The 26,534-nt window shown below is 41.7% G+C and overlaps 1 protein-coding gene across 2 annotated transcripts; it reads right to left on the reverse strand.

Moving 5' to 3' along the window:
* Positions 1–2,236: 2,236 nt before the first annotated feature.
* Positions 2,237–26,003, reverse strand: LOC311059714 (5-hydroxytryptamine receptor 3A-like). Of its 2 annotated transcripts, none has more exons than XM_084077742.1 (11): positions 25,878–26,003; positions 24,745–24,987; positions 20,965–21,125; positions 20,795–20,839; positions 20,390–20,499; positions 19,118–19,284; positions 17,775–17,929; positions 17,457–17,667; positions 3,493–3,654; positions 2,700–2,788; positions 2,237–2,509 (listed from the first exon to the last, which is right to left on the reverse strand). In XM_084077742.1, the coding sequence occupies exons 1-11, from the start codon at positions 25,930–25,932 to the stop codon at positions 2,279–2,281; spliced, it is 1,629 nt and encodes a 542-aa protein (XP_083933868.1). In that variant the 5' UTR covers positions 25,933–26,003; the 3' UTR covers positions 2,237–2,278. The 2 variants fall into 2 exon arrangements, with proteins under 2 accessions (XP_083933868.1, XP_083933869.1); XM_084077743.1 differs by lacking the exons at positions 2,237–2,509; positions 2,700–2,788; positions 3,493–3,654 and adding exons at positions 13,838–14,728; positions 14,937–15,031; positions 15,564–15,707.
* Positions 26,004–26,534: the final 531 nt, after the last annotated feature.

Consider the following 26,534-nt stretch of genomic DNA (forward strand, 5'->3'; position numbering starts at 1 on the left):
ATTGGACATACAAAAGACCGTAGCATTTTAATACTAGTCATTAAGCTACTAATATAGACTGAAGTAATTAAAGCGGGTCATGTTTGCATGTTTGGAATTGTAACAGCTGAAATCAATAATATATCAGTGTTCCCATATTAACCTGCGGGCCGCATTGGGCCTCATGTGGTGGAAAATAGCAGATCTACAAGCTCACAACGCGTCGCATCGCGACGCGTTGTGAGCTTCTAGATCGGCTATTTTCAAATATTTAGTACTTTTACTTTTGGTACTTTAAGTACATTTTGATGCCAATACTTTTGTACTTTTACTCAAGTAAATTTTTAATTCTGGACTTTTACTTGTAACAGAGTATTTTTATATTGCAGTATTGGTACTTTTACTTAAGTAAAGAATTTTAGTACTTTTTCCACCACTGCAGCTGGTGTGAATGGTGACTGAGTGTGAGTGGCTAACTTTTAGGGGGAACCAGACTGCTGATTGGCTCCTGTGATGGGCTGAACCAGCAATATAGAGAGAGAGAGCTGCGTCACGCTTTGATCTCACCCCAAAGCAGGATGTTGCCTCCTCTAGTTCCAAACATTGGAACTTCCTCGTTGAGATCTAGAATAAAAAAGAAGGATGGATTACAGGGGCGTGTCCCAGCGTAGTACCGGGGTATTGCACATGCGCAGTGTTATCAGGAAGTGCACGACGGAGTGTTCCAGCAGAGGCGCTACATAAAACCCCCCAGGATCCCTTCTCAGTCGGTCGAGGTGTGTGTTTGTTGTTCTCTCCACTCAGCACCTAAACAGCTGGAGGTTTGTAATTCTAATACACAATTTAAGTGGACTAAATGACTTACATAGTTATAAAGAACAACAACAAAGTGACATAAACCCCCATATCCAAGTTATTAATATGCATATCTATCATGTGGTGTTCACAATCAACAAATAAAAATAAATTTTGAAGACGAATATACGTTTTTATACTGTGAGCATATCTAAACGCATAGGCCATATATATATATATATATCATTGTTTTACCTAATCTCTTCTATGCAGCGACTCCAAATATAGTCTTAATATGCTACAAATCCAATAAAGTAGCCTACACTAGTTGTCATACTCTGTATGTAGTTCCAAATGCAATTTCGGAGCACTAACATTTTCCTATTTAAAAGTATTTATATTTATGTGTATGGTCATGGTTATTGTGTAATTAAAAACAATGCTGTTTATTACCACACTACAGCACATCTGAATCTCGAGCACTTCAATTTGCACAAAATACCTGACAGTAAAGTATCAGTAGATGAGAATTTTAATGATTTCTATAACTTTGGGCTAATATTCATTCCGCGATATGCCACACAATTGTGCCTATTATGGCACTAAATAGGCCTACTTGTTTTGGCCATATTAACATTTAATTTCAGCAAATAAAGATCTTCAGCAGGTCTCCGTGGCTACTGAAGTGACACAAAACAAACACTACCGTTTAAGGGTCACACGCTGCCATCTACTGAGCCTTTTTGTATGTTCAGGCAGGATTTTACTGCGCATGTGCAATACCCCGGTACTACGCTGGGACACGCCCCTGTAATCCATCCTTCTTTTTTATTCTAGGTTGAGATAGAAAGAGAACTTCCGCATTGCATTCTCACAATGGGAGTCTATGCTAGTGACGTTTATTTTTATGTCATTAATGTTTCGATGAATTGAGTACAAAGGACCCCAATGGAAACAAGCCATAGGGTTTCTTGGGTTTAAAATTCTCTTAGCAGACCTTGTATTGAACTGAAAAAAAAAAAGTATATTCAAAGGTTTTCACATTTTTTAATGATTTTTCAAAAATAGCAGATCTACAAGCTCATAGCGTGGCACTCAGTGCCGTGCTATGAGCTTGTACTGAGCTTGTACTTTCTTCTTGTTAATGACTGATACATTTTCATATTCATCTGCCTTCTTTGCATATAGAATTTAGCATTTAAACGTCTATATTTGGCTACATTTACATCAACAGCATCCAGACATTTGCTTACAACAGTAAACCGTTCAACCTTTTTATACAGTTAAGGGCCATTCCCACTGAGCACTATAACTATAACCATAAAAATATGTTTTTAAACATCGTTCTAACTAAGTCAAGTGGATGGCAGAGTTCACACCGACTATATAAAAAATACAATGGTGAACGATATAGTTATAGTGCTCAATGTGAATGGCACTTTAAGGATGTTTAACATTTAACAGAGAAGCAAATCAACAAATAGCTGCAGCATTGTGTCTTGTTTTAGTATTCAGGACTCCATTCTCTAAAGACGATAATCAGAAACACGATGACTGTTGTCACATAGAAAATGGAGAACGCTTTGTTGATTCTTGTGGCCATTCTGGTCCAGTAACCAGGCCTGCCTCCTCCATCTTCCTTGCTCTTAAAGAACACATCCAGGTTCTTCTCCAGATCTCTCAACTCATCCAGGATCACCTGCAATCCATGAGATTCCCCTTTGAGACTATTGTCCTGAAACACACATTAAGATTAAATTAATTAGATTAGATTTTAGATTATCGTTTTGAGACAATGATTTGAGGGAGACACAGTTCCAACCAAAGTTTGGAAGTCATGCATTAATTACAGTACATATTATTCTACAAACACATTACATACATGGTGAAGCGTACATATAGTACAATGGTGACATCATGCTAACCTCTTCAGCCACACTCTGAAGCTCATGCATTGTGTCTCTTTCACCATCATTATCAGGGACATTGTAAAAGCTCCCCTTGCTTCTCTTCTCTGAAATGACACGTACAGAGCATTGATAATTAAACACCATAATGAGTTCAAATGATTCAAAATATTCATGGATGAGAATCTAGAAAAAATGGCCAAGAAATGAGCTTTCCGCTGCTATCACGTTGCGGTCTCCGATCTCTTTCAAGCTAGCCCTCCTACATACGTAGAATACCGTACAACGGTGCCCCTCACTCTATAGTGAAGGGCACCAATGACAGCATCCAACAGCACTAATATTACACGTCGCATCGCGACACGTTGTGAGCTTGTAGATCTGCTATTTTCAAACATTTTAGTTATTTTACTTAAGTACACTTTGATACCAATACTTTTGTACTTTTACTCAAGTAAATGTTTTATTCTGGACTTTTACTTGTACACTAGTACTTCTATATTGCAGTATTGATATCTTTTACTTAAGTAAAACATTTGAGTACTTTTTCCACCACTGCAAGCTCTCCTATGACTGGTTAAGATATGACACTCAGCCTTTTTCCCCCTATACTGTATGCCTGGCTTACAGCTCACGGTAGATGCTTTCCCACCACGTCAAACTCAACACAGACAAGACAGAGTGTCTCTTCTTCCCTGGAAACACCAACCCTGGTGGCTCCCGTTCCAACTATCCCTTCTTCAAGCTACGCATGGCAGCAATCAATTGATCTTGTACTTCGTAAGTCGCTCTGGATAAGAGAATGTCTCACCTCTGTCACAGCTGTAGTCTTTGGTCTTGTCCTCTTTCTCGTTCTGGTCTTTGTCTGTCTCTGTCTTCTGGCGGACAGAGTCTTTTTCCAACAGATACGTCACCACAACCGTCTCCAACAGACTTAGCAGCATCAGAGAAAACGTCCCCATGCAGTACATCGCTGTGAGCAGGACACAAGTTGATTAATACAACCATGGCTTCAAAATACATTATTATCCACTCATACTGTATATCAGTGGTTCTCAAACTTTTTCATGTCAAGGACCCCTAAATTGACACTTATTACCCCACGGACCCCCATTTGAAAAGATATGCCAGGGACCCCAATAAGAGCAGATTTTTTACAGCTCTCGCAGTGATTTTAACCATTTTAATTTCAAGGACCCCCAGTTTGACATGCATTAGGCTACGGACCCCCATTTAATGGCATTTATACCTCTGGGACCCCAATTCATATTGTAAAATCAATGTTAATTTAACTCTGAGAGTGTACACATTTGTACACTCTCAGAGTTACAGACCCATAAGGGTCCATTTGGTTCCTGTCCATCATTTAGCTGGGTACCCCCTGGAACCCCCTCAAGTACCCCTGGGGGTCCCCGGACCCCACTTTGAGAACCATGGCTGTATATGAATGATAATCCAACAGATAAAAACGTATCCCATGAATATTACCTATGATTGGCATTCTGTTGGACGTGGCGGGCAGGATGTCGTTGAGAATTAGTTGTAAAACTGTGACGGCCAGCAGCACGGTGACCTTGAAGCTCAGCTTCTCTCCACTGCTGTCTGAGATCAGGAAAGACGCCATGTCTAGACACAGGAAGAACAAGACGGGCAACAGGAAGTTGACAATGTAGAGGACGGCCTTCCTCTTCATAGTGATCTAGGAGGAGATGTTAGAAGGTCATAGAGCACACATGGGCAACATACGGCCCGAGGGCCGGACTAGGGAAATTAAATTAATTTGACTCAATTTAATAGTAATTAATATTTACCATCTGAATACATACTGTACCTGCATTCCATAATCCTTCCATATGTACTCAAATGGTAAATGCTGGCAGAACACTGGCCGGGGCCCAACATATTAAGCTTCTTAATAACAATAGCAGGAACCCCAGCCTCACGTTCCACTACAGTAGCCCGTGTGACACAATACAATATTGCTTTCCACTGCTTTCCAACTTCTATGCAGGGCAGATTTAGCTATCACTGGCTATAATGTAACAGTGAAACCGTCTGCCTTGAGCACATACAACATAATGCAATTTGTTTTGTCAGTGACCTATGGTTTGGTGCATATCAGACAAATAAATTAGATGTAAAGTAATAGGCTCATTTAAAAGTTGATATATGGCATTGAAGGGGATTATTTTACGAACTGTAAGTAGTCTTGTCATTGTAACCTCAGAGTACACACAGTACGGCTGTATAGTCAACATTTTGTAACAGAAATATCTTACGTTGTAAAGCACTCTGTCAAGTCTTCCAAATTCATCCAGATTTGTACCAGCAGTATTCAGCATTATGTGTCACGTTTCTATTCAACTGTCCAATGTGTGGCCCTTCGTTCACATTATCGAAGTCAGTATCATTCAAATGTACAGTGGTAAACATCTTAGCCTTTATGAACAATACCTACAGTGTAGACAATCTGCTGCTGTTTGTAGCTGGTCTCGTTGACTATGACGTATGTAAAGTTCTCAAACTCCCACTCATACTCGCCCCACATCACCCTCATGGACCTTATTCTGGTGAAGTTTTTGTCATAGTATGCTTTGAGCTCCAGTTCTTCAGCTGGTAAAGGAACAGAAAGAGACAGAGAGGTAATCCAGACTCATAATGAACATAAAGATACATCATTTGATCACACACCTCTACAGCACACACACACACACACACACACACACACACACACACACACACACACACACACACACACACACACACACACACACACACACACACACACACACACACACACACACACACACACACACACACACACACACACACACACACAGATACACATATATAAAAAAATAGTAGACTCCCTCACATCTGTATATCCCAGAGGCAAACGTGAGGTTGCAGGACTGAGTGTCGAAGGGGAACTTGTAGACGTTCATCCTGCAGGTGCTGACGATCATTTCCGTATTCCTAACCAACACTCTCCCATCAAAGTAAACGCGGACGTAGGGGTTTAGAGCAGCATTTTCCTCTAACCTGGAACACACACACACACACACACACACACACACACACACACACACACACACACACACACACACACACACACACACACACACACACACACACAAATGCAAATGACTGTGAACTTCCATGCTCATTTAGCGAAAAAGTAAAGGTTTCAACCAACATGAGTGTGCATACAGCATGTACACATGTGTATTCCCACCTCTCATCGATGGTGATATCAGGTTTCCACAGCCACTCACTGGGCACAGTGACACGACGAATTCCACAGAACTCAGACGTATTCCAGGATATGAAGTCATTTGTCCATTTCTGCAGCGGAAACACAGAGGTGTATTTTCTGAAACATGTTGGTGCCCCGGACTAATAATCAGGTGAATTGAATGACTGTGACCTGTGTGTTGTTGCGGTTATTGCGGTTCCTCATAGTTTTTTAAATAAAGACAATGGGGGGGACACGTTCCGGGTCACCAAGACCTGACCCCCAATCTAACCGTGCTCTTGATTACTGTGAACACACGCCGCTGCTGGCAGAACACTGGCCGGGGCCCAACATGTTAAGCTTCTTAATGACAATGGCAGGAACCCCAGCCTCACGACCCACTGCAGTAGACCGTGTGACACAATACACTAATGCTTTCCACTGCTTTCCGATTTCTATGCAGGGCAGGTTTAGCAATTACTGGGCTCCATTTCAAAGACCAAATGCATTCTTCTGTAGAGTCTAGTAATAAACTGTTATCTAGGCACATCGAGTCTGTACTTACAGTAAACCATGTAATTCATGAGTTTCCTAGGGAACTTACTGGGTTGTGGGTGATGCTTCCGGTGGAGCCGGTAGAAGTAGCAATACACTATATTCACCATGGTTATTTAGAGGATAACTCGCTTTATGTTGAAAAGTTACAGAGCTCAGGAACAACGTGTGGTGTTTGAGGTTGTACATAACCAGACAAAACCTAATATTTGGCTCAAATTAGAGTGCTTCATCCACAAACCCCAGGGTCAGGGGGACAGATGTGATGTTGCCCATACGAACCACCTGGAAGCGGTTCATCAGGAAGTCTAGTATTCAGTCGCACATGCTCGGGTGCAGCCTGAGGTCTGTGGACTTTATGTCAAGCTTAACTGGGACTATGGTGTTGAAATATGAGCTGTAGTCAGACAGGTGTCGTTTTATAGCTCCAGCACTAGGAAGCGAGCAGAGAAGATGTCGTGAGAAAACCGAGGAAACCCGACTGTCAATATATAAGCCCAAAACAAGCCACTTTCCTCTGTTAGTAAAGCCCCAAACAAAGCATTCACCTTTTCCATCTTGAAACCCACTAAACATTTAGATATGTTGGACAGGTAGAAGATAAATCAGTTAAGACCAATATCATTGTCCTTATAAAGGAAAGATATTTGACTTCACCAACAAGTCAGTATAATGGAACAGTCATTATTAGATATGTATGTAATACGAACTCACCGTTTGAATAAAGATGCGTGAAATTAATTTCTGCTCTTTCTCAACCTGTGAATGAACATATCATGAGAATAGTCCAGGCAACAATCACAACTCATAACTGAATATTATAGCATACACACAGATAAGCAGATACAGAAACAAATTATGAGGCCAGACGAGGCAACACATAATGCATTTATCCTATGTTTATAGATACAGACATTTTGATCTGTTTTTTTTTGTTTTTTTTAATATTAAATAAATCAAATTACACGTAATGTAAACGGTGAGGTACTCGCATAAGCCCCCCTGGGGTTTCTTACCTCACCGGCACAACAACTAATACTGTCAAACTTTCCCATGGAAAAAACGATCATGTTATGCATATGTATATATAAACCGTTGTGCAAATCAAATAAATCATTATGCATGCACACATGCGCATACAGTAGCCTATACTGTAGATACCGATACATATAGAGAACCACACTCAAATAAACATCTATATCAGGACCTGTTTGCCCAGTCAGTTAACCACATGAACACTAGTGTCCCTAATCTGGCACATTAGGTGACTGTTTTTGGCAAAGATATGCTGGTGTAAAGGGGGAAAATTAGCTGAACATGAAGTACAGAGCCCTGTGGGACTAGGTTTCTTTTTTTTGTACACCTTGTGCTGTGTGGCATAGCAATTATTCTCTCTGACATCACTGTCTTCTGTCTTCACTGTCAACGGGGCAGAAGTGCCTTGAACACACGATGTTCACTTACCACGTCTAAAATAGCTTCAACGGCGACGTTCAAGTGCACCTCGGTGGGTCTTCTGTGGTGCAGAACGGGTCGTGTTGCCGTGTACAGCAGAGTGTCATTTATCAAGTCCAGGTGGGTTAAAACATCCCGGTAACTACAGCCCTTCTCTGAGGACTGTACAGCTGCGGAAACAGAGTAGAACCACCATGAAGGAGAGGAAGTATTTGTTAAAAAAAAGCTCCTAAAACCATACGTCTGCAAATCCATGCACCACATGGGGGAAAATATCCATTCGCTGTGGCCATGGAGAATGGTGGAAAGTAACTAAGTACATTTATTTTCCTAAGACAATAATTTGATGACCGGCAGCGGTTCCGGAAGGAGACACAACGACTCGTTGTGTCTCCTACCGGAACCGCTGCCTACCGGTCCGCTGGTCATCAAATTATTGTCAAGTCTCCATGGGGTGACTAATCCATTGAAACAAAGTTTTTTTGGGGTGAAGTGTCCCTTTAAGTACACTTTTGAGGTACTTTTGCTTTACTGGAGTATTTCCATTATTCAATACTTTTACTTCTATTCCACTACATCTCAAAGGCAAATATTGTACTTTTACTTCACAAAAATTATTTGAAAACTTTAGCTACGAGTTACTTTGTATTACTATCACAAAACATATGTAGCACTGGCCCTTTAAGGAAAGTGCATAAAGAGGGGTGGCCAGGTTTGTGGCCTCCTGTCTAGCCAGAAGCCTGGATTGAGTGTTTGTGAGAGAGACCTGGAGGCATGAGGGGCACAGACTAATTCTTGGTAAGACAATCTGAAACAAATGACAAGGTTTTTATAACTCATTGTAACAATAGTATATACATGGGAGGCATGCGTTAATCCGACACACCTTTTCTCCGACTATGTGGCATCCGCGTGCGGTTAGGGTTAGGGTGCGGGTTTGGTTCGGGTTTAGTATTGGAAACGTCGGAGCGCTGCGCTGTCGGAGGAATGTGCTGTCGGACTAACGTACTGCACCCATATACATAAGAGTTTAGCTAGGCTGACAATATTAGGCCTGTTGTTAATTATACTAATATATATCTGTATTTCCAGAAGCCTCCAGGTCCTTTGAGCAGCAGTACCCTGTGGCTGTGCAGGCCTATATCAATGGGAGCCATGAGCATAAATTGACTATTTGGGTATGTTTGTTATTTTGCTGTATTTTGTCATCTTGCTATAGGGGCCTAATGAATTGATGAATTGGGATGAATTGTTGGAGGGTTGGTCTAATGCTTTATTATTTGATTTTTGTAGGAGCTGAATTAGCCATCACTGTTTTTCCCACCGTGCCATATATACATATACACTATTTAGACTGAGTGCAATAGGGTTGACTGAGGACAGAGCTATACTGGGCCGTTAAGTAGCATTGCATGATTTTGATTTTGGTTTTGCGTATTTGTATTTTGTTTTGATGTGCTTATTTACTTTATTTGCGTTTTGGTTTTGCATTATTTGGATTTGATTTGTTTAATGTCTGTATATTTAGTTTAGAGGCCCAAGTAGGCCCCGAAGCCCTTACCCTTATTGCCCCTTTGCCTCTTGAGTTTAGTCCCTTTTGCAGAACTCCCAGTAATACTAACCGCTTTCTTCCTTTCTGTATTTTAACCTGACTATTTTTTATACCAACTGTTGAATAAACTTGACACATTTGATACATCAGCCTCTGGTTCTGTTAATTCTGAACCCGTACCTTCCTGGGGAACCTTACCTTGTTCAGTCCTATATATCTATATATATATATATATGTACAGTATATGGTTAATGTGTTTAAAGGATCCCTCATTCCTATATGTGTGGGTGGCGTAGTCATTGCTTTACATGGCCCTGCTACACATACATTAACCACTTTAGCCTTATATACTGTATACTTTGGCTATTTTCAAAAGATTTGTTTACATATTGAACTTGTGAAATGGGACATTCTGCACAATAGGTGCTTTTACTTTTGCTACTTGAAGCACATCTTGATGCCAATACTTTTGTACTTGCACTCAAGTAAATCTTAAATGCAAGGCATTTCACTTGTAACTGAGTATTTCGAGATTGTGGAATTGATACTTTTACTTCAGTAAAACATTTCAGTACTTTTTCCACCACTGGAGAGGCCATTATGCATTCTAAGAGTGCATGTTGGCAGAAACAATGATACAAGACAGGGCCCAGAGCCTGTGACCTGTGTTCTGTTTGTGTGATGCCCACTAATGTATGAACATTACGTAGATATGTTTTTTTTTTATAAAAGTGTTCTTAGATAAAAAGGTTATTTTGCCACTCTGAAAGAGCACTTACAGGTGGCTGCAATTCAGGAACAAATAAACACTGCACACTGTCTTCGCTTACAGTTGTAATGCAAATGCAGTGTTTCCTGTGAGTGAAGACAGTGTGCAGGATTTCTGTTTTTGTCTCATATTTGAGTGTTCTGACAGTAATCTTAGTTGTATTTTTCCTTTTAAACACACCGTTTGATTGCTATTCTAATATATTTGGGTTCACACCAAAAGTGTAACAGTTTGTCCACTAGGTGGCAGTGTGAGACCCCATCCCTGCATGCTCTCCTTTCCTCTCATAACTGAGGATGCTGATTGGCCAGTATTCACATGTGATTGACTGGCAGCTCTGCCTTGTTCTTCCTTGTGTTCAACTTCTTCTTTTGCAAACTACCCTAAGCTAAACCCTAACCTCATTAAAACTACCCTAAGCTAAACCCTAACCTCATTAAAACTACCCTAAGCTAAACCCTAACCTCATTAAAACTACCCTGAGCTAAACCCTAACCTCACATAACTATGCCTTAAATCCTAACTTTAACCTCTCCTTATCTGAGAAGAAAATGTATCCGCAGTGAGATTTGAACCCATGACATTGGGAATGAAAGTCGAGTGATTACCACCGCATATACCTAGGTATATTTGGTGCTAAATATTTGCTGTCACATTTTTGTATTGTTTATTCATCACGCCCCCGGTGCATTAACCACTTAAGCCCTATATACATTTCGGCCATTTGAAAATAGCTGATCTACAAGCTTGTAGATGGATACATTTGAAAACTTGAAATGGGACATTATGCATAGTGCTTTCTACTTTCGGTACTTTAGTACCTTATGATACCAATACTTTTGTAATTTAGTACAAAAGTACATTTGAATTCCGGACTTTTAATACAGTGTATTTCTATGTTGCATTATTGATACTTTTACGTAAGTAAAACATGTGAGTACTTTTCCCACCACTGTTCAAATTAAAGGGATAGGGAGCTAGAGAACATACTCTTTTTTTTTTTTTTTTCCTCCATCGTATGAATGAATGTTGACTGTCATTCAGCACAATTCTACTCACCTCCTACAGTTGGCATCAGATCAGTGGGTGGAGTCTGGGTTGGCATCAGGTCAGTGGGTAGACTCTGGGTTGGCATCAAGTCAGTGGGTGGAGTCTGGGTTGGCATCAAGTCAGTGGGTGGAGTCTGGGTTGGCATCAGGTCAGTGGGTAGGCTCTGGGTTGGCATCAAGTCAGTGGGTGGAGCCTGGGTTGGCATCAAGTCAGTGGGTGGAGTCTGGGTTGGCATCAGGTCAGTGGGTAGGCTCTGGGTTGGCATCAAGTCACTGGGTGGGGTCTGGGTTGGCATCAAGTCAGTGGGTGGAGTCTGGGTTGGCATCAGGTCAATGGGTAGGCTCTGGGTTGGCATCACGGTTGGCAGGGGTGCTTCAGTTAATGAATCTGCTGAGCCTGACATTAGGGACAGTTTAGTTTAGTATGGATAGCTGGATACAATTTAGCTTGTATTGATTACATTTTGACCAAAAAAAAGAGCAAAACATTCTTCAGAATATGGAGAACGTTGGAAGGGTTGAGTACTAGATGTGCGAGATATTGTAGATCGGCTATTTTCAGTCAAACCAATTTGGTTTAGCCCTCTACACAAAATCTCTTTGCCCAAAATAGGAAAAAGAAGAGCGGACTAAGTACTGAACCAACCCCGTTGAATTTAGGAATTTCCCAAATGTGTAGAGGGTTTAAAGGGATAGTTCACCCCCAAAATGACTTGTCTATGGATTAGTCACCCCATGGAGACTTGAATTCAAGGATATTTTTTTGTTTTTGTCGCATTCCTAAGCCAATAATTTGATGACCAGGGGACCGGTAGGAGACACAAAGAGTCTTCTTGGTGTCTCCTACCGGAACCGCTGCCTACCGGTCCGCTGGTCATCAAATTATTGGCTTAGGAATGCGACGACAAACAAGAACATATCCATGAATTCACAGAATATACATGAAAAAGATGATTGATTTGACAAAACTAGACATCACTTACAGTATGTTTGGGAGAGTGTTTTAGCATGCAATACAAAATAAACACAGGACAAAAATTCCCAAGACAGTGCATAACTAAATTGTTATTCATAAGTACATTGTTATTCATAACTAGTCTTACCTGTGAAGAGGAGCAGGAAAATGAAATGAACAAACATTGTGTAGCGTGTGTGAGTATATAAGTGTGCGTGTGTGTGTTGAGTGATGAGTGTGTGTTTCTCCTCTGGCCTACATGTAACTGTTGCTCTGCTTTTATAAATCAACAGTTTTTCTAGTCCCAGCACCGGTTCACAATAGAGGAGGGCATGCCAAAATACATACAGTATCAGTCATCATTTCAATCACGGTCAGTGTAATAAACTTGTGATAACAGAGGTCACTTCCTTAATGGGCATAATGGTAAGCTACAGTAATTGTGAGCTACAGTGACATTTTAACTCCCTAATTATCCCTGCCAGGCCTGGGTTTATGGGTGTTTTCCGCTCCTTTCAAAGGCTTCCAAAGTTTGCGTCACACAATCCAAATCTTTTTTTACCCCTCTTTGGATCATGACGCAATTCCCCATATACTGTAGGCCAAGGGGTCCCAAACTTTTCAGGCCACGACCCCCCAAAATAATCATATTTTGAACTGGGGACCCCCCCACCCTGACAAGCACTTAGCCGACTTACAAGCAAGCTCACAACGCCTCGCACTGTGAGGCGTTGTGAGCTTGTAGATCGGCTATTTTCAACAATTTAATGACTTAAGTTGAACATTTAGAAATGTGCAGATACCCTGTATACACTAAAACTCTGTTGGTTTATGTTTTGTTTACTGTTGAGTGAGAAAACAATGTTGCACATTAAGCTAATCATCTGGGGACCCCCCAAGATAATTCGGGGACCCCCAATTTTGGAACCACTGCTGTAGGCCATGGCCATTTGTCCCAGACTATAGATTTTCCACCATTTTGCGTTTTCACACAAATCTGTACACATTATCTTTGAAGTCATGTGAGCTGTATGTATCACTCAGATTTGTCATATTCCAGTTCAACTGACTATAACTGCCTTCCAAATTATTTGGGCCCTGGGTAGGCCAGGCCAGAAGGAGATCTGTGCTCAGAGGAGCATAGATCAAAATAGTTACATTCATTTTCTGAAATAGCGAAAACATGAGATCTACTAGCATCGTGATGCGATGCAGTGTGAGCTCGTAGATCGGCTATTTTCACTATGAATACAGGGCATGTCTTGATATTTTGACTTTCTCATTGGTTTGCCCTTATTATCAACAAATTAAATCCAAAAGGAGAAGCTACATTTTTGTCCAAGTGTAGAAATAGACTTTGAGTGGCTAAATACCTTGTGATATTATCCAGGCATGTGTCGTTGCCTATCCTGCAAATCCAACCTAAGTATTTATCATATACAGCTAACTGTAAACATGTACATTCTCTTTCTACTCCACCTTTACAAAACATCTATAAACTGTAAAATCACCACCACACAAGCATCACACAGGCTGAATACTGGACTCAATTGCAGAAACCAGGCTGATGGCTAAATAACAGCAAAACAACGTTTGTTTTATTGTAGCTGACAGTGAGACAGAAGATACAGGCATTCACAGTGGAGAAACCACATAAGACTAACTACACTAGTAGTCAGTCAGATGACTAACCCATCTGTCCTTTTCTTGCACTATTGTGCTTGAACTGCACATGCCTAATCTGCTGTATATAGAATATACTGTGAAGTGTTTTACACAAAGTTAGTTGGCAGCTACTGGTGAAAAAAATGCTGTTGGTGTTTACAATATTCCAAGTTTTTATGCACATATACATTTGATGATGCTCTATTTCATTCTTTTTTTGCACTATTTTTCTTTTCTTTAAATCTTTTTACGATTTCTATCATTATTCTGTTGAAACCTGGGTAGAGGAGACACAGGAACACATGTGGGGAAGGGAATGCACTGGTGACCTCTAGTGGAACCTAAAAAAAAACACAGGGAAAGACTGTAGGTCTGGGAGGGGAGACAATCACAGATGCCACTGGTTCTTCTATATGTTTGTGTCAACAAGCTTCTTGTTAATGGCTGATACATTTTCATGTATTTATTCATCTGCTTTTTACAAGCTGCAGGCCTGTGTTCAATCTTTTTTATACAGTTAAGGATGTTTAGCATTCAACAGAGAAGCACATCAACATTAATAGCTGCAGCAATTGTGTCTTGTTTTAGAATTCAGGACTCCATTCATTAAAGATGACGGCCAGAAACACGATGACAGTTGTTACGTAGACAATGGAGAAAACTTTGTTGATTCTTGTGGCGATGCGGGTCCAGTAACCAGGGCTGCCTCCATCTTCCTTGCTCTTAAAGAACAAACGCAGGTTCTTCTCCAGATCTCTCAACTCATCAAGGATCACCTGGAATCCATGAGATTCCCCTTTGAGACCATTGTCCTGAAACACACATTTAGATTAGATTAGAATAGATTAGAGTATTTGGATTATCGTTTTGGAACAATGCTTTGAGGGAGACACAGTTCCAAACTACAGTTTGGAAGTCATGGATTAAGTATAATTATTGATTTATTACAGTGCATATTATTTTACATACACATTACATACATGGTGAAGTGTACATATACAATGGTGACATCATGCTAACCTCTTCAGCCACACTCTGAAGCTCATGCATTGTGTCTCTTTCACCATCATCACCATGGACATTGTAAAAGTACAGACCCACCTTGCTTCTCTTCTCTGAAATGACACATACAGAGGATTGATGAGTATACCACATTCGGAATTAATATGATCCACAATCTTCATGGATGAGAATTTAGAACATGATTGACTCTAGAGATTAAGACATGAAATAAGATGGACAAGGCTAGCATAGAGTTCTGCAAGTCCTTATTAACCACCAACCATACAATGTTACTGTCTTTATACTTGCAACATAAGGTTGAAGTAACCAATTACATTCAGGATGTGCATTATTAACTCGTATATACATTTCTAGATTTATATATACAAAGTTCTATATCGATTCAGAACGCCACTGTCACCGTCCAAGTTGAATAACTAGTTAGATAATTACTTATAGTTTGAAACTTGGAATCAGTGACATGTTACAGAATTTAGAAAGTCATGCTCAGCCCTGAATCTTCTAGAAGCATCTCACGCCCTGCACCTACGTAAAAGCACTGTCACTAATGGGAGCGGCAAGTTCAGTATTTCCACTTTAATTTATAACGTCACATAGGCCGTGGCCTCTAAAGCAATGTCTCACCTTTGGCCTTGTCCTCCTTCTTGTTGTGGTCTTCGTCTGTCTCTGTCTTCTGGGGGACAGAGTCTTTTTCCAACAGATACGTCACCACAACCGTCTCCAACAGACTTATCAGCATCAGAGAAAACGTCCCCATGCAGTACATCGCTGTGAGCACGACACAGTTTGATTAATATAACCATGACTTCAAAATACATTATTATCCACTCATACTCAGAGGCGTGCACAGACATTTTGAGGGGCAGGTGCTCAAGTAAATTATACTTTTTTTAAACTTTTTACTTGGTCTGCTCTTTTTTCCCTCTACACCTATACCTCTTTGCCAAAAATAGCCGATCTACAAGCCCACAACGCCTCGCAGCGCGAGGCGTTGTGGGCTTGTAGATCTGCTATTTTTGGCTAAAGTTCTCCTCAGAAAAGGGATGCTAGGTTTCGAATGGTTATGGTAAAAAGAGAAATCATGATCACATAAAGATTTGGCGGACCCCCTGTAGTAACTCTGAGGACCCCCTAGGGGTCCCGGACCCCCTGTTGAAGACCCCTGCTGTAAACTGGGAAAAAAAAGTGTTTTTTTTTCTTTTTTTCAAAAGGGCACTTATGGTCAAGAGGGCAAAGGGCAGGTGCTCTAGCACCACCTAGAGTCTATCTTTGCACGTCCCTGCTCATACTGGCCCTCATTTATCAACGCGGTGTAGACCAAATAATGGGCGTACGGCGAGATCACCGCAATTTTCGGCATTTATCAATATATCCTGACGTGGACTTTATCCTACGGTACGCTGAGATCTCACGTCTGGTCGGGACCAGTTGTTGACGTTGGCTGCACCCGTTTATTCCATCCTAGACCTGCGGAGCAGCATTGTTTGACTGTCTGAGAGGCATTGGACACCTAATCCACTCATAAATCTGTATATCTACACTAATAAATAATCCCTGTGAAAATATAACATTTTATAAAGTAATTTAAACAAACTGCTTTAACAGTCATTCAGATAAGATTGTAGATCTGTCTGTATTGAAAATAGCAGATCTACAAGCTCACAAGCCAGCAACGCGTTGTGAGCTTGTAGATCTGCTATTTTCAAAATATACGGGCGCTTTCTGCGAGAGCACTCTTCTGCGCGAGCACCGGTCTAACAGGCGGCGCTGCTGTTATATTTTCATGGCCACCGGGAGATCAGACATTTAACCCATGGTCCAACACACACCAGCCTTCATTCATTAATGTTCTCTCCAGGCTATCTCTCATTAATGCGGAGCGGGACGGGACTCGCCCGTCCGACGGTCCGAGTCTCACTGGGAAATGGGAATAGCCTACATGAGGGCTTTATTTTAGTGTAACTCGAACGCGCACTGCTCGGTATGGGTTAAATACATTAATCTACAAAAGTATTCCATTCATGCCGATGTGATTGGTATCATAATATGTCATTCATGTAGGCTACAAGCCTACGTCACAATACGCTACGGGCGTGTGTGTGTGTGTGTGTGTGTGAGAGAGAGAGAGAGAGAGCGAGCGAGAGAGGCGTGTGCGTGTGCGTGTGCGGCGAGGCCAGCGGGGGGGGGGGGGGGGGGGGGGCTGTTTCTTATTGGCTTTTCATGTCTTTGGTCGTATTCTGGTTCGTCTTCATGTCGTAAAATCGGGGCGTTTTGAGAATATTTATGGGGCGTGTTATTTAAATGACGCTCGTTTCAGCCGTGACATTTATCAACGCTTGGACCAAGTGTAAGCTCGGATCAGCTGTGTAGGATGCGTTGATAAATGTGACTTCGACGTTGGTGTACGCCGAATATATGGAAAAATATACGGCGGTTTATACGCTGCGTTGATAAATGAGGGCCACTGTGTATAAATGATAATCCAACAGAGATAAAAACGTATCCCATGAGTGTTACCTATGATTGGCATTGTGTTGGACGTGGCGGGCAGGATGTCGTTGAGAATGAGTTGTAAAACTGTGACGGCCAGCAGCACGGTGATCTTGAAGCCCAGCTTCTCTCCACTGCTGTCTGACATCAGGAAAGACGCCATGTCTAGACACAAGAAGAACAAAACGGGCAACAGGAAGTTGACAATGTAGAGGACGGCCTTCCTCTTCATAGTGATCTAGGAGGAGATGTTAGAAGGTCAGCCTAGAGTCGGTTCAGAAATGCAACTGCAGTTTGCATTTAAATGTAGAAAAATATATCCACCCCTGTATGAATAATACCTACAGTGTAGACAATCTGCTGGTGTTTGTAGATGGTCTCGTTGAGTTTCATGTATGTAAAGTCTTCAAACTCCCACTCGTACTCGCCCCACATCACCCTCATGGATCTTATTCTGGTGAAACCTGAGCTATAGGCTGCTTTGAGCTCCAGTTCTTCAGCTGGTAAAGAAACAAAGAGGAAAAAAAACACATGACAGTACAGTTCAATACAATACAAGGTCAGCTAATAGGAATTACAAAAACCCAAGAAAGCCATTGGCTTGTTTCCATTGGGGTTCTTTGTACTCAATTCATAGTGACATTAGGGGGGGGGGGGGGGGCTAGGTTATGACTTTTACAGGGGGCAATTTTGAATTGCAGCCACCTGAAGGTACTCTTTTAGGGCAGTTTTGAAGGACAGTAGGGTTTTACACTCTCATGTCTTTTGGTAGGGCATATCACATTTTGGTGGCATAGCAGGAGGACAAATTCAACCCCTTGTTTGTGCCAAATCTGGGTTGGACGTGATCAGTGGAGCTACCTCTGGTGTTGTGATTGTGGACTTCATTCACGTTTTTGAAGTATTTTGACAAGTACATGGGTATCTTTATGTTGTGGTGTATCTTGTAGACCAGGCCCATTGCAAGTTGCTGTACTCTGTCCTCAACCCTGAGCCATCCGACCCTAGCAAAGTGAGCAGGGATTGTAGATGTAATGATGGGATGATGGGAAGATTTTTGAGTTGTAGATGTAAGGCCAAGAAGTAGCCTTACCAGCCTTTGTCGTGTTGTGGTACCATGAGGTGCATGCATAGTCGAAGTAACCTTGGATGAGGGCCCCTGTTAGAGTCCTCAAAGTATTCTCACAGACAAGAGAGGAAATCCTATACAAAGAACATGTTCTTTGGTTGACTTACTTGATTACTCTTGTTGTCATTTTATCTCTGAAAAGGTTTGCCTCTAAGATGGAACATAGGAAGGTAATTTCGGCCTTGCCGAGGTTAAAACTAGACCCAAAGAGAATGGATTCAATTTTTCCCAGGTGTAATGATAGTTTGTTATCAGCGAGCCAGATGCGGATCGTATCGAGTTCAGAGCTGAGGGCTTTTTCAACCTGCAACCTGTCCATGTCCGAGACCAGCAGAGCCGGTCGCAAGCTGATGACATGTCATGTCATAACATAAAGATACAATATCATTTGATCACCCATCTCTACCGCACACACACACACACACACACACACACACACACACACACACACACACACACACACACACACACACACACACACACACACACACACACACACACACACACACACACACACACACACACACACATATAAAAAAAAAATAGTAGACTCCCTCACCTTTGTATATCCCAGAGGCAAACGTGAGGTTGCAGGACTGAGTATCGAAGGGGAACTTGTAGACGTTCATCCTACAGGTGCTGACGACCATTTCCTCATTCTTAACAATGACTCTCCCATCAGAGTAAAGGCGGACATAGGGGTTTAGTGCATTGTTATCCTCCAACCTGGGAAACACACATCAATTGCACAGACATTATTGATTTGCAATCCTTAGATCAGCTATTTTGAGAGAGATCGATTTGGTTTAGAGGGGAAGAAGGAGACAGAGAGAGAGAGAGGTGAGCACTCATCAGAAGAATAGTTCACAGTTCATGTGTATCGGGTGCACGGTTCTGGCAGAAATAGTATCTTAGAAAAGATCACCAGCATGTGTTACTCCTGTTTATTTAGTCAGTCATAAGCCCAAGCAGCAGATCATACACAACGGACATTTTGCCCGCAGGCCTTCCTCAGCGTGAGGAAGGCGTGCGGGACGAAATATCCATTGAAAGCGTCCATAGAAACTAGCTCTTGTGCTGGGCCATACGAGAACTGTCTAACAGCATTAGCATCAGATTAGGGTTGAACGATGTCTGCTCAAATTTACAGAACGGAGAAAACAAACACCCACTGATTCGTTCGTGTAAACCAGTGATGTGACAATAAAACCTATTTGAATGCTGCCGTGTACCACATGCACATGTCTGCATGCACCAATCCCATACATGTGCACACTCTTAAATGATAGTGGATTTTAGATTTGTGTTTTAGGTTATTAGATTTTTGAGCGGTGTAGCCGCTCCTATAAGTGGGTTTGGGACCCATCCGTAGCGAAAGTTTTTCTTTCCATCATGAAAATTTGTCTTTGATTGGCTGTGACGTACTGTGATTGGCTAGCGAGACGCATGATTCAAAACAATTACTTTTTTTTAAAGTGAGCTTCCATCACTGTGATGACCACTGTTGTTTTTAAATAGCACCGCTCACATCTGAGTTAAATATACAAGTGTCACAGCAAAGGGTCTGAATACTTATCTTTGCAGAACGTGCTGTGATTGGCTAGCGAGACACATGATGAAATTAACTTCAAACTTCGCTCATAAATAGCACCGCTCACTTCACACTGGGTGTGATTTTTAGAAAGGCAATTGCATTTTTTTTATTTGAAGTTTTATATTGTAATCTGCAAAATATTTCAGAGTTTTTAATGGCACCTGGCTTTTTAAACATCTGTGATCATGCTGAAAGATGCATAATAAACATATATCACTCATATATCATATTCGCCACCTCTCATCGATGGTGATATCAGGTTTCCACAGCCATCCCCTCGGTACAGAAACACGCTCAATTCCACAGAACTTGGAGGGATCCCAAGATATGAACTCATTTATCCATTTCTGCAATAGAAGTACAATTACAAACAAATCATAGCGTGGGAGGAAATTCATAAAGATTAGTGCACTTTAAATGTCTGGCATGGTGTTAAGTATAGGCATAAGGGTTTAAAAAAAACATTGTAAACAAGTTGGGCTGGCCCCCTAGTGGTCGGTATGCAGAAACCCCAATATTAGATGGGTCAGAACCCCTAAATAATAATTAAGAGTAATGTAATCCACTTTGACTTCACCAACAGGTCAGTACAATGAAACAGTCATTCATATTGTGTTATATACGTATGTAATCAGAACTCACCATTTGAATATAGAGGCGTGAAATTAATTTCTGCTCTTTCTCAACCTGTGAATAAACATGACAGTGTTCCAGCCAACAATCACAGCTCATAATTGAAAATAGCATACACAGAATGCAAATAAAAACAGTGAGAAAACACATAAAGCATGCACACGATGTTCATCACTTACCACGCCTAAAATAGCTTCAACGGCAACGTTCAAGTTCACCTGGGTGGGTCTTCTGTGGTGCAGAACGGGTCGTGTTGCTTTGTACAGCAGAGTGTCGTTTATGAAGTCCAGGTGGGTTAAAACATCACGGTAACTACAGCCCTTCTCAGAGGAAACACCAGCTGCAGAAACAGAGTAGAACCGCTAGGAATGAGAGGAAGTATTTGTTAAAAGCTCCTAAAACTATAAGTCTGCAAATCCATGCACCGCACACTAGGGACAAATATCCATTAGCTGTGGTCATGGAGAGGCCATTATGCATTCTAAGAGCTTTGGCGTTGGCAGATATGATTATATTGTTATATTAGTTGCATAGACAGAGACTCCCCATATTAGTTCAGTGGCTTAATGCCATTTTTTAACATTACCGATACGAAGCGGATAAAAGCGCCATATTTTGCATGAGGCTTCTTTATGGCCTACTGGTGAATTCTAGCCAATGATGGATAGGAGCCAAAAAAAAAACCACAATCTCATAAAAAAACAGTCCGATTCACTTTTTGGCCTATCACTTTTGAACCGTAGGTCATACCAACCTTCCCTGGATTCCTTCTCATAAAGGCCCCGCCAATTTCTGCTTTCAAGATTTTCTGCCATTTTGCGTCATCTTAAAAACACATATTTCGCTACTACTCATACAGATTTTGTCCATTTTGTCTCACGCAAATCAGCACACACTCTGTCTTTGGTCCAGGGGGAAAACGGTTCAAAAGTTATAGGCCAAAAAGTGAGTCGGCCTGTTTTATATATATTTTTTGGCTCCTAGGCTAGAGAATCCATCAGTAGGTCACAAAGAAGCCTCATGAAAAATGTGCCGCTTGTATCCGCTTCGTAGCAGTAATTTCGCTAAGCCACCTGACTATATAGAAGGGGCCTCTTCTGTGCAGCTGCCTGCTGGGGGGTTATATCAACTAACATAGTGTGATTAATGTACATGAATGAACTTGAACTGCTGTTTGTGTCACAAGTACATCAACACGCAACGGTAAAGCAATCTTTTTTTTTTCCAAAACAAGGTTGATTTTTACAGCGAATCAAATCATCCACTTGCATGAATGAGGCATCACCAAATGAATAGTTTGATGCGTCCTCCCACAGATAGTCTCGCGTCACCAGACAACTATTCCACAATCTCTGAATGCTATATAGAGTCTGGAACTCCACTTCCCGAAAGCTGCTTAACGGAAGCTACTCAGACCGGAAAAACATTCGACCAATCACGACGCGGTGCCCGCGGACCTGTAGTCCCAGTGGAAACAGAACCGAGGCGGAAGCATAGGGAGTCATAGGTAGATTCATGTTATTTGTGCGAGGATTGTTTATCATTATATTCATATATGTATCATATATGATACATATATATATTTGTATATATATTCATACATGTATCATATTTATATTATTTAACACTTTTTGTTTTGATTCCAGTCGGACTCCTTTGCGCCATTGCACAATGCTAAAACGGAAGTGGGTAGGGGAGGGGCTTCCGCTTTCCCCTTAAGCATTTTTAGAGCTTCCGAGTCCCAGACTGTATGCCGGAAACATTTGTAAATTGTGGGAGGCAACAGTCTGGTGACGCGAGACTATCCCACAGAGGACTAACAGACTGGGTCAGTCCTTTGTGCTGGTATAGCCTGGAGGCTACACAATGCTGCCAAGGGACGTTCCGCTCGCTACCAGGGGCTCCGCCCCGGTCCATGGACTAATGACTGATGCTCATGACTCTGGAACTTTTGCTCTTACACTAATTGGGGGTATTAGACTGTATATTCCTGTGTAAAGTGTACAGTGCCGGCACCAGACAATGATCAACACAGGGGCATTACGTTTTTCAAGGGGGTGGAGGGTAAGAGGGCAAATGCTCCTGTACAACATGTCACATTGTCCATGGTGATTCTGATTCAGACATAATGAGGCACAGAAAAACAACAGTGTAAAATGAAACACTGATGACATACAGTATAACTAAAATGAAACACAATTCAATTAATATCATCAAAAGCACTAGCAGACAAGTCAAGGTGTAAACACTTATTATTCCTATTAGTAGGCTCATAGTGGCCGGCCTAAGAAGACCTGGCAGATGACCGTGTTAGCTGACATGAGAGCACTCGGCATCAATCACGAGATGGCCATGGACCGTTCCCGGTGGAAGAAAGCCATAGCGAGAACCCAGTCCAACCCAGCGGAGCCTGGAAAGCGGACTTTAAACAGATGATGATGATGATGATAGTGCTGCCTATATTATTTGTCTTTTAACCACTAATGGTTTACTACAAGGAAAAGAGAAAGAAGCCAGGGCTCAGTTGTCCTTTCACTATTTTATTTGCCTCACCCTGACCAACAACAAGACGCATTTCAGCTCAATCATGTGTTCAACGTTTTCTTTTTTCGTTCGTTGACTTTTTTGTTGACCGTTCACCTAAAGCCTCTTTATTTTGGGAGTGTTGTGGGCACTGTAGTTCCTCATGGTTTTTAATAAAGACAATGGGGGCCCACGTCCAGGGTCACCAACACCTGACCCCCAGCATCTGATAGCGGAATCCGGACCGTGCTCTTGATTACCGTTCAAACAAGCCTCCGCTGGCAGAACGCTGGCTGGGGTCCAGGACGATATCAAGCTTCTTAATAACAATCGCAGGAACCCCCAGCCTCACGTTCCACTACAGTAGCCCATGTGACACAATGCAGCAATGCTTTCCACCGCTTTCCACCTAAACAACTTTTATGATCACCATGGTGCAGAGGCCCGCACTACACATAGAAACATGATGGTTCTTAAATGGTTATTTAAAAGGCTATATGGTTCCACACAGAACCATCAACTACTAAAGAACCATTTGATCTAGTGAATGGTTCTTCAGGTTTTTGTAAAAATTCTTTGAGGAACCTTTGAACTTTTAAACCATGTCTTAATAGGCAGACATACATCGAAAAAAGCCGATCTACTGAACTTGTAGATCTGCTATTTTCAACAAACACATTTCAACCAGTTTATACGGTTTGAGGGGTTTGGGTTCTTTATAGAACCATTTAAATAAATGGTCTGAAAGGTTCTTTCTGGAACCAAACATGGTTCTTCAGAAACATCTTTCTGAAGAACCAGTTTTGGTTCCAGTTGGCACCTTTATTTTTCTGTGTGTACTGACCTGTGACCTCCATCAGTATCTTGTCTGTGTCTCCCTTTTGTGTAGCCAATCCTGAACAATATCTAGACAAGTTGACCTGAAGAAAGCATTTAGATGCACTAATGTCTCTTTGGACTGCTAAACAAAAGCTTTCTCCGAGCAACGAGTGGGGTTTGCAACGTGCCGAAAAGAACTTTGGCAAGACGATGCATTTGTTTGTTTTGTTTTTTATATGGATTTGTTGTTCCAGGGACCCCCAGAAGCATTTTCATAGGCTACTACAGGAGGGGGGCCCCACTGTCCACCACTATCCACCACTATGTAAAGCCTATGGGATTGCACAGGGGATGCAGACATTTCCACTACATCTGGATGTCATGTTTGTTTATGTTGAGTACATTCACACAGAATGTGAATATTACGCGCTGGCATAGTAACCCATTTGATTTTTGACACAACAAATAAACGCACCAACCTGTATAAATTAATCATAAACTATAATAGCAGTTTGAAGCGAAATATTGCCTGACACATTTCCATATTGTGTATTTGTCCGGGGTGTTTGAAGACCTTTATGTTTCATAGTAAACGGACAGGGTTGTTTTCCACGCACCTCCTCCTGCAGTTGGCATCAGATCAGTGGGTGAGGTCTGGGTTGGCATCACATCAGTGGGTAAGGTCTGGGTTGGCATCAGGTCAGTGGGTGGGGTTTGGGTTGGCATCACGGTTGGTATGGGTGAGGTCTGGGTTGGCATCAGGTCAGTGGGTGGAGTCTGAGTTGGCATCAGTTCAGTGGCTGAGGTCTGCGTTGGCATCACGGTTGGCATGGGTGCTGCAGTTAATGAATCAGCTGAGCCTGGCACCAGGAACATTTGGTTTAGTATGGATAGCTGGCCACAATTTAGCCTGATTCGATTACATTTTGACTAGAAGAGGAACATGTGAATGCTAAGAATATGAAGGATGTTGGAATGAAGTACTACTATGTGAGTTATTTCACTTTACATTAATATTAAGATCAAAGCCAGCATAAACCAAAACGGAAAGGGAAAAAAAGGAATGCATTTCTATCCAGCTGTGTTTTAAACTTAGTGCCACAGGGGTCTGTACTAGGTCCCTTCCTTTTCCCCTCTATACAGTATACAGTACACTAAATATGTGGCTCGCATGAGGGCCCATTGTGAGCTTGTAGATCTGCCATTTTCGCAGAATGTTCACCCCCAGAATAAATACGCTTATGATTCATGCGGTTAAACACTATCCAAAACGTGGTGGAATTCATGAAGAACACGTTTCCCTCTGAACAAAGCAGACCATGTTAATCTGGAAGTGTTTTTGTTATTGCAGCTAAAACACATTGACGACAAGAGCTTCATAACTAATTAACCACTTGAACCCTAGCATCCCTCTACTGGGGTGCACATTCAGCTAAAACAGCCGATCTACGTATAGTCCGGCAATTTCTGCAAAGAGATTTGAGGGGGGGGGGGGGGGGGGGGGAAGAGCAGACAAAGTACAGCGCTGACCCTGGGAAACTTTACTAAATATATCAATTATATTAAGGGTAGGAGTGGTTAAATCTGTCTTCACTGACATGCAATTTAGATTATCGGTTAATACACAAATGCAAAGATGGTTAATACTTCACTTAATTCACTTAATACTATATTTGGGAAATTGGGAAAACACATAAATGAACATGTCAGTGCATGCATACATTATGTTAGTAAGATAAATATATCTTACCTGTGAAGATGAGTAGTAGCATGATATGAACAAGCATTATAACTTGTGTGAGCATGACTGTGTGTGTGTGTGGGGAGAGATGAGTATGTTCCTCCTCTAAACCGACACGTAACTGTGTTACTGTGTTTACAAATCAACAGTTTCTGGTCCCAGCTCTGATTCACGATAGAGGGGAGGGCAGGGCAGAATTCATATCAGTCATTTTAATCATAGCATAATAAACATTGCAAAGGTCACTGCCTTAATGGGCACAGCGGTAAGTGCAAGACTGGCACCGCTCACCAGAAACTGAGCCACGCGGACATCCTAAAATGTAGAAATAGACTAGTCCAGGGACCAGGGGTATTCAACAGGGGGTCCGGGACCCCTAGGGGGTCCTCAGAGTTACTACTGGCGGGCCGCCAAATCGCTGTGTGATATGATTTTTTCACATTAACCACTTGAACCCTAGCATCCCTTTCCTGAGGAAAACATTAGCCAAAAATAGCAGATCTACAAGTTCACGACGCCTCGCGCTGCAAGGCGTTGTGAACTTGTAGATCGGCTATTTTTTATTTGAAACACAATGTTATACAATATAGAGGGGGTCCCTGCTTCATCTCTCTCTCAGCTAGGGGTTCCTTGGCCTGAAAACGTTGAAGACCCCTGGCCTAGTCA

The sequence above is a fragment of the Gymnoscopelus microlampas genome, assembly GCF_963454915.1.
Source record: "Gymnoscopelus microlampas genome assembly, chromosome: 14".
Lineage (NCBI taxonomy): Eukaryota > Metazoa > Chordata > Actinopteri > Myctophiformes > Myctophidae > Gymnoscopelus > Gymnoscopelus microlampas.

Bases quoted from the DNA above. Each gene is read 5' to 3' on its own strand.
- LOC311059714 (XM_084077742.1), bottom strand. From the start codon at position 25,932: ATGCTCACACAAGTTATAATGCTTGTTCATATCATGCTACTACTCATC. The intron at 19,285-20,389 runs GTGGCGAATATG...TGTGTTTCCCAG, and splicing joins GATATCACCATCGATGAGAG to GTTGGAGGATAACAATGCAC. The intron at 17,668-17,774 runs GTAGGTATTATT...ATCTCCTCCTAG, and splicing joins ACCAGCAGATTGTCTACACT to ATCACTATGAAGAGGAAGGC.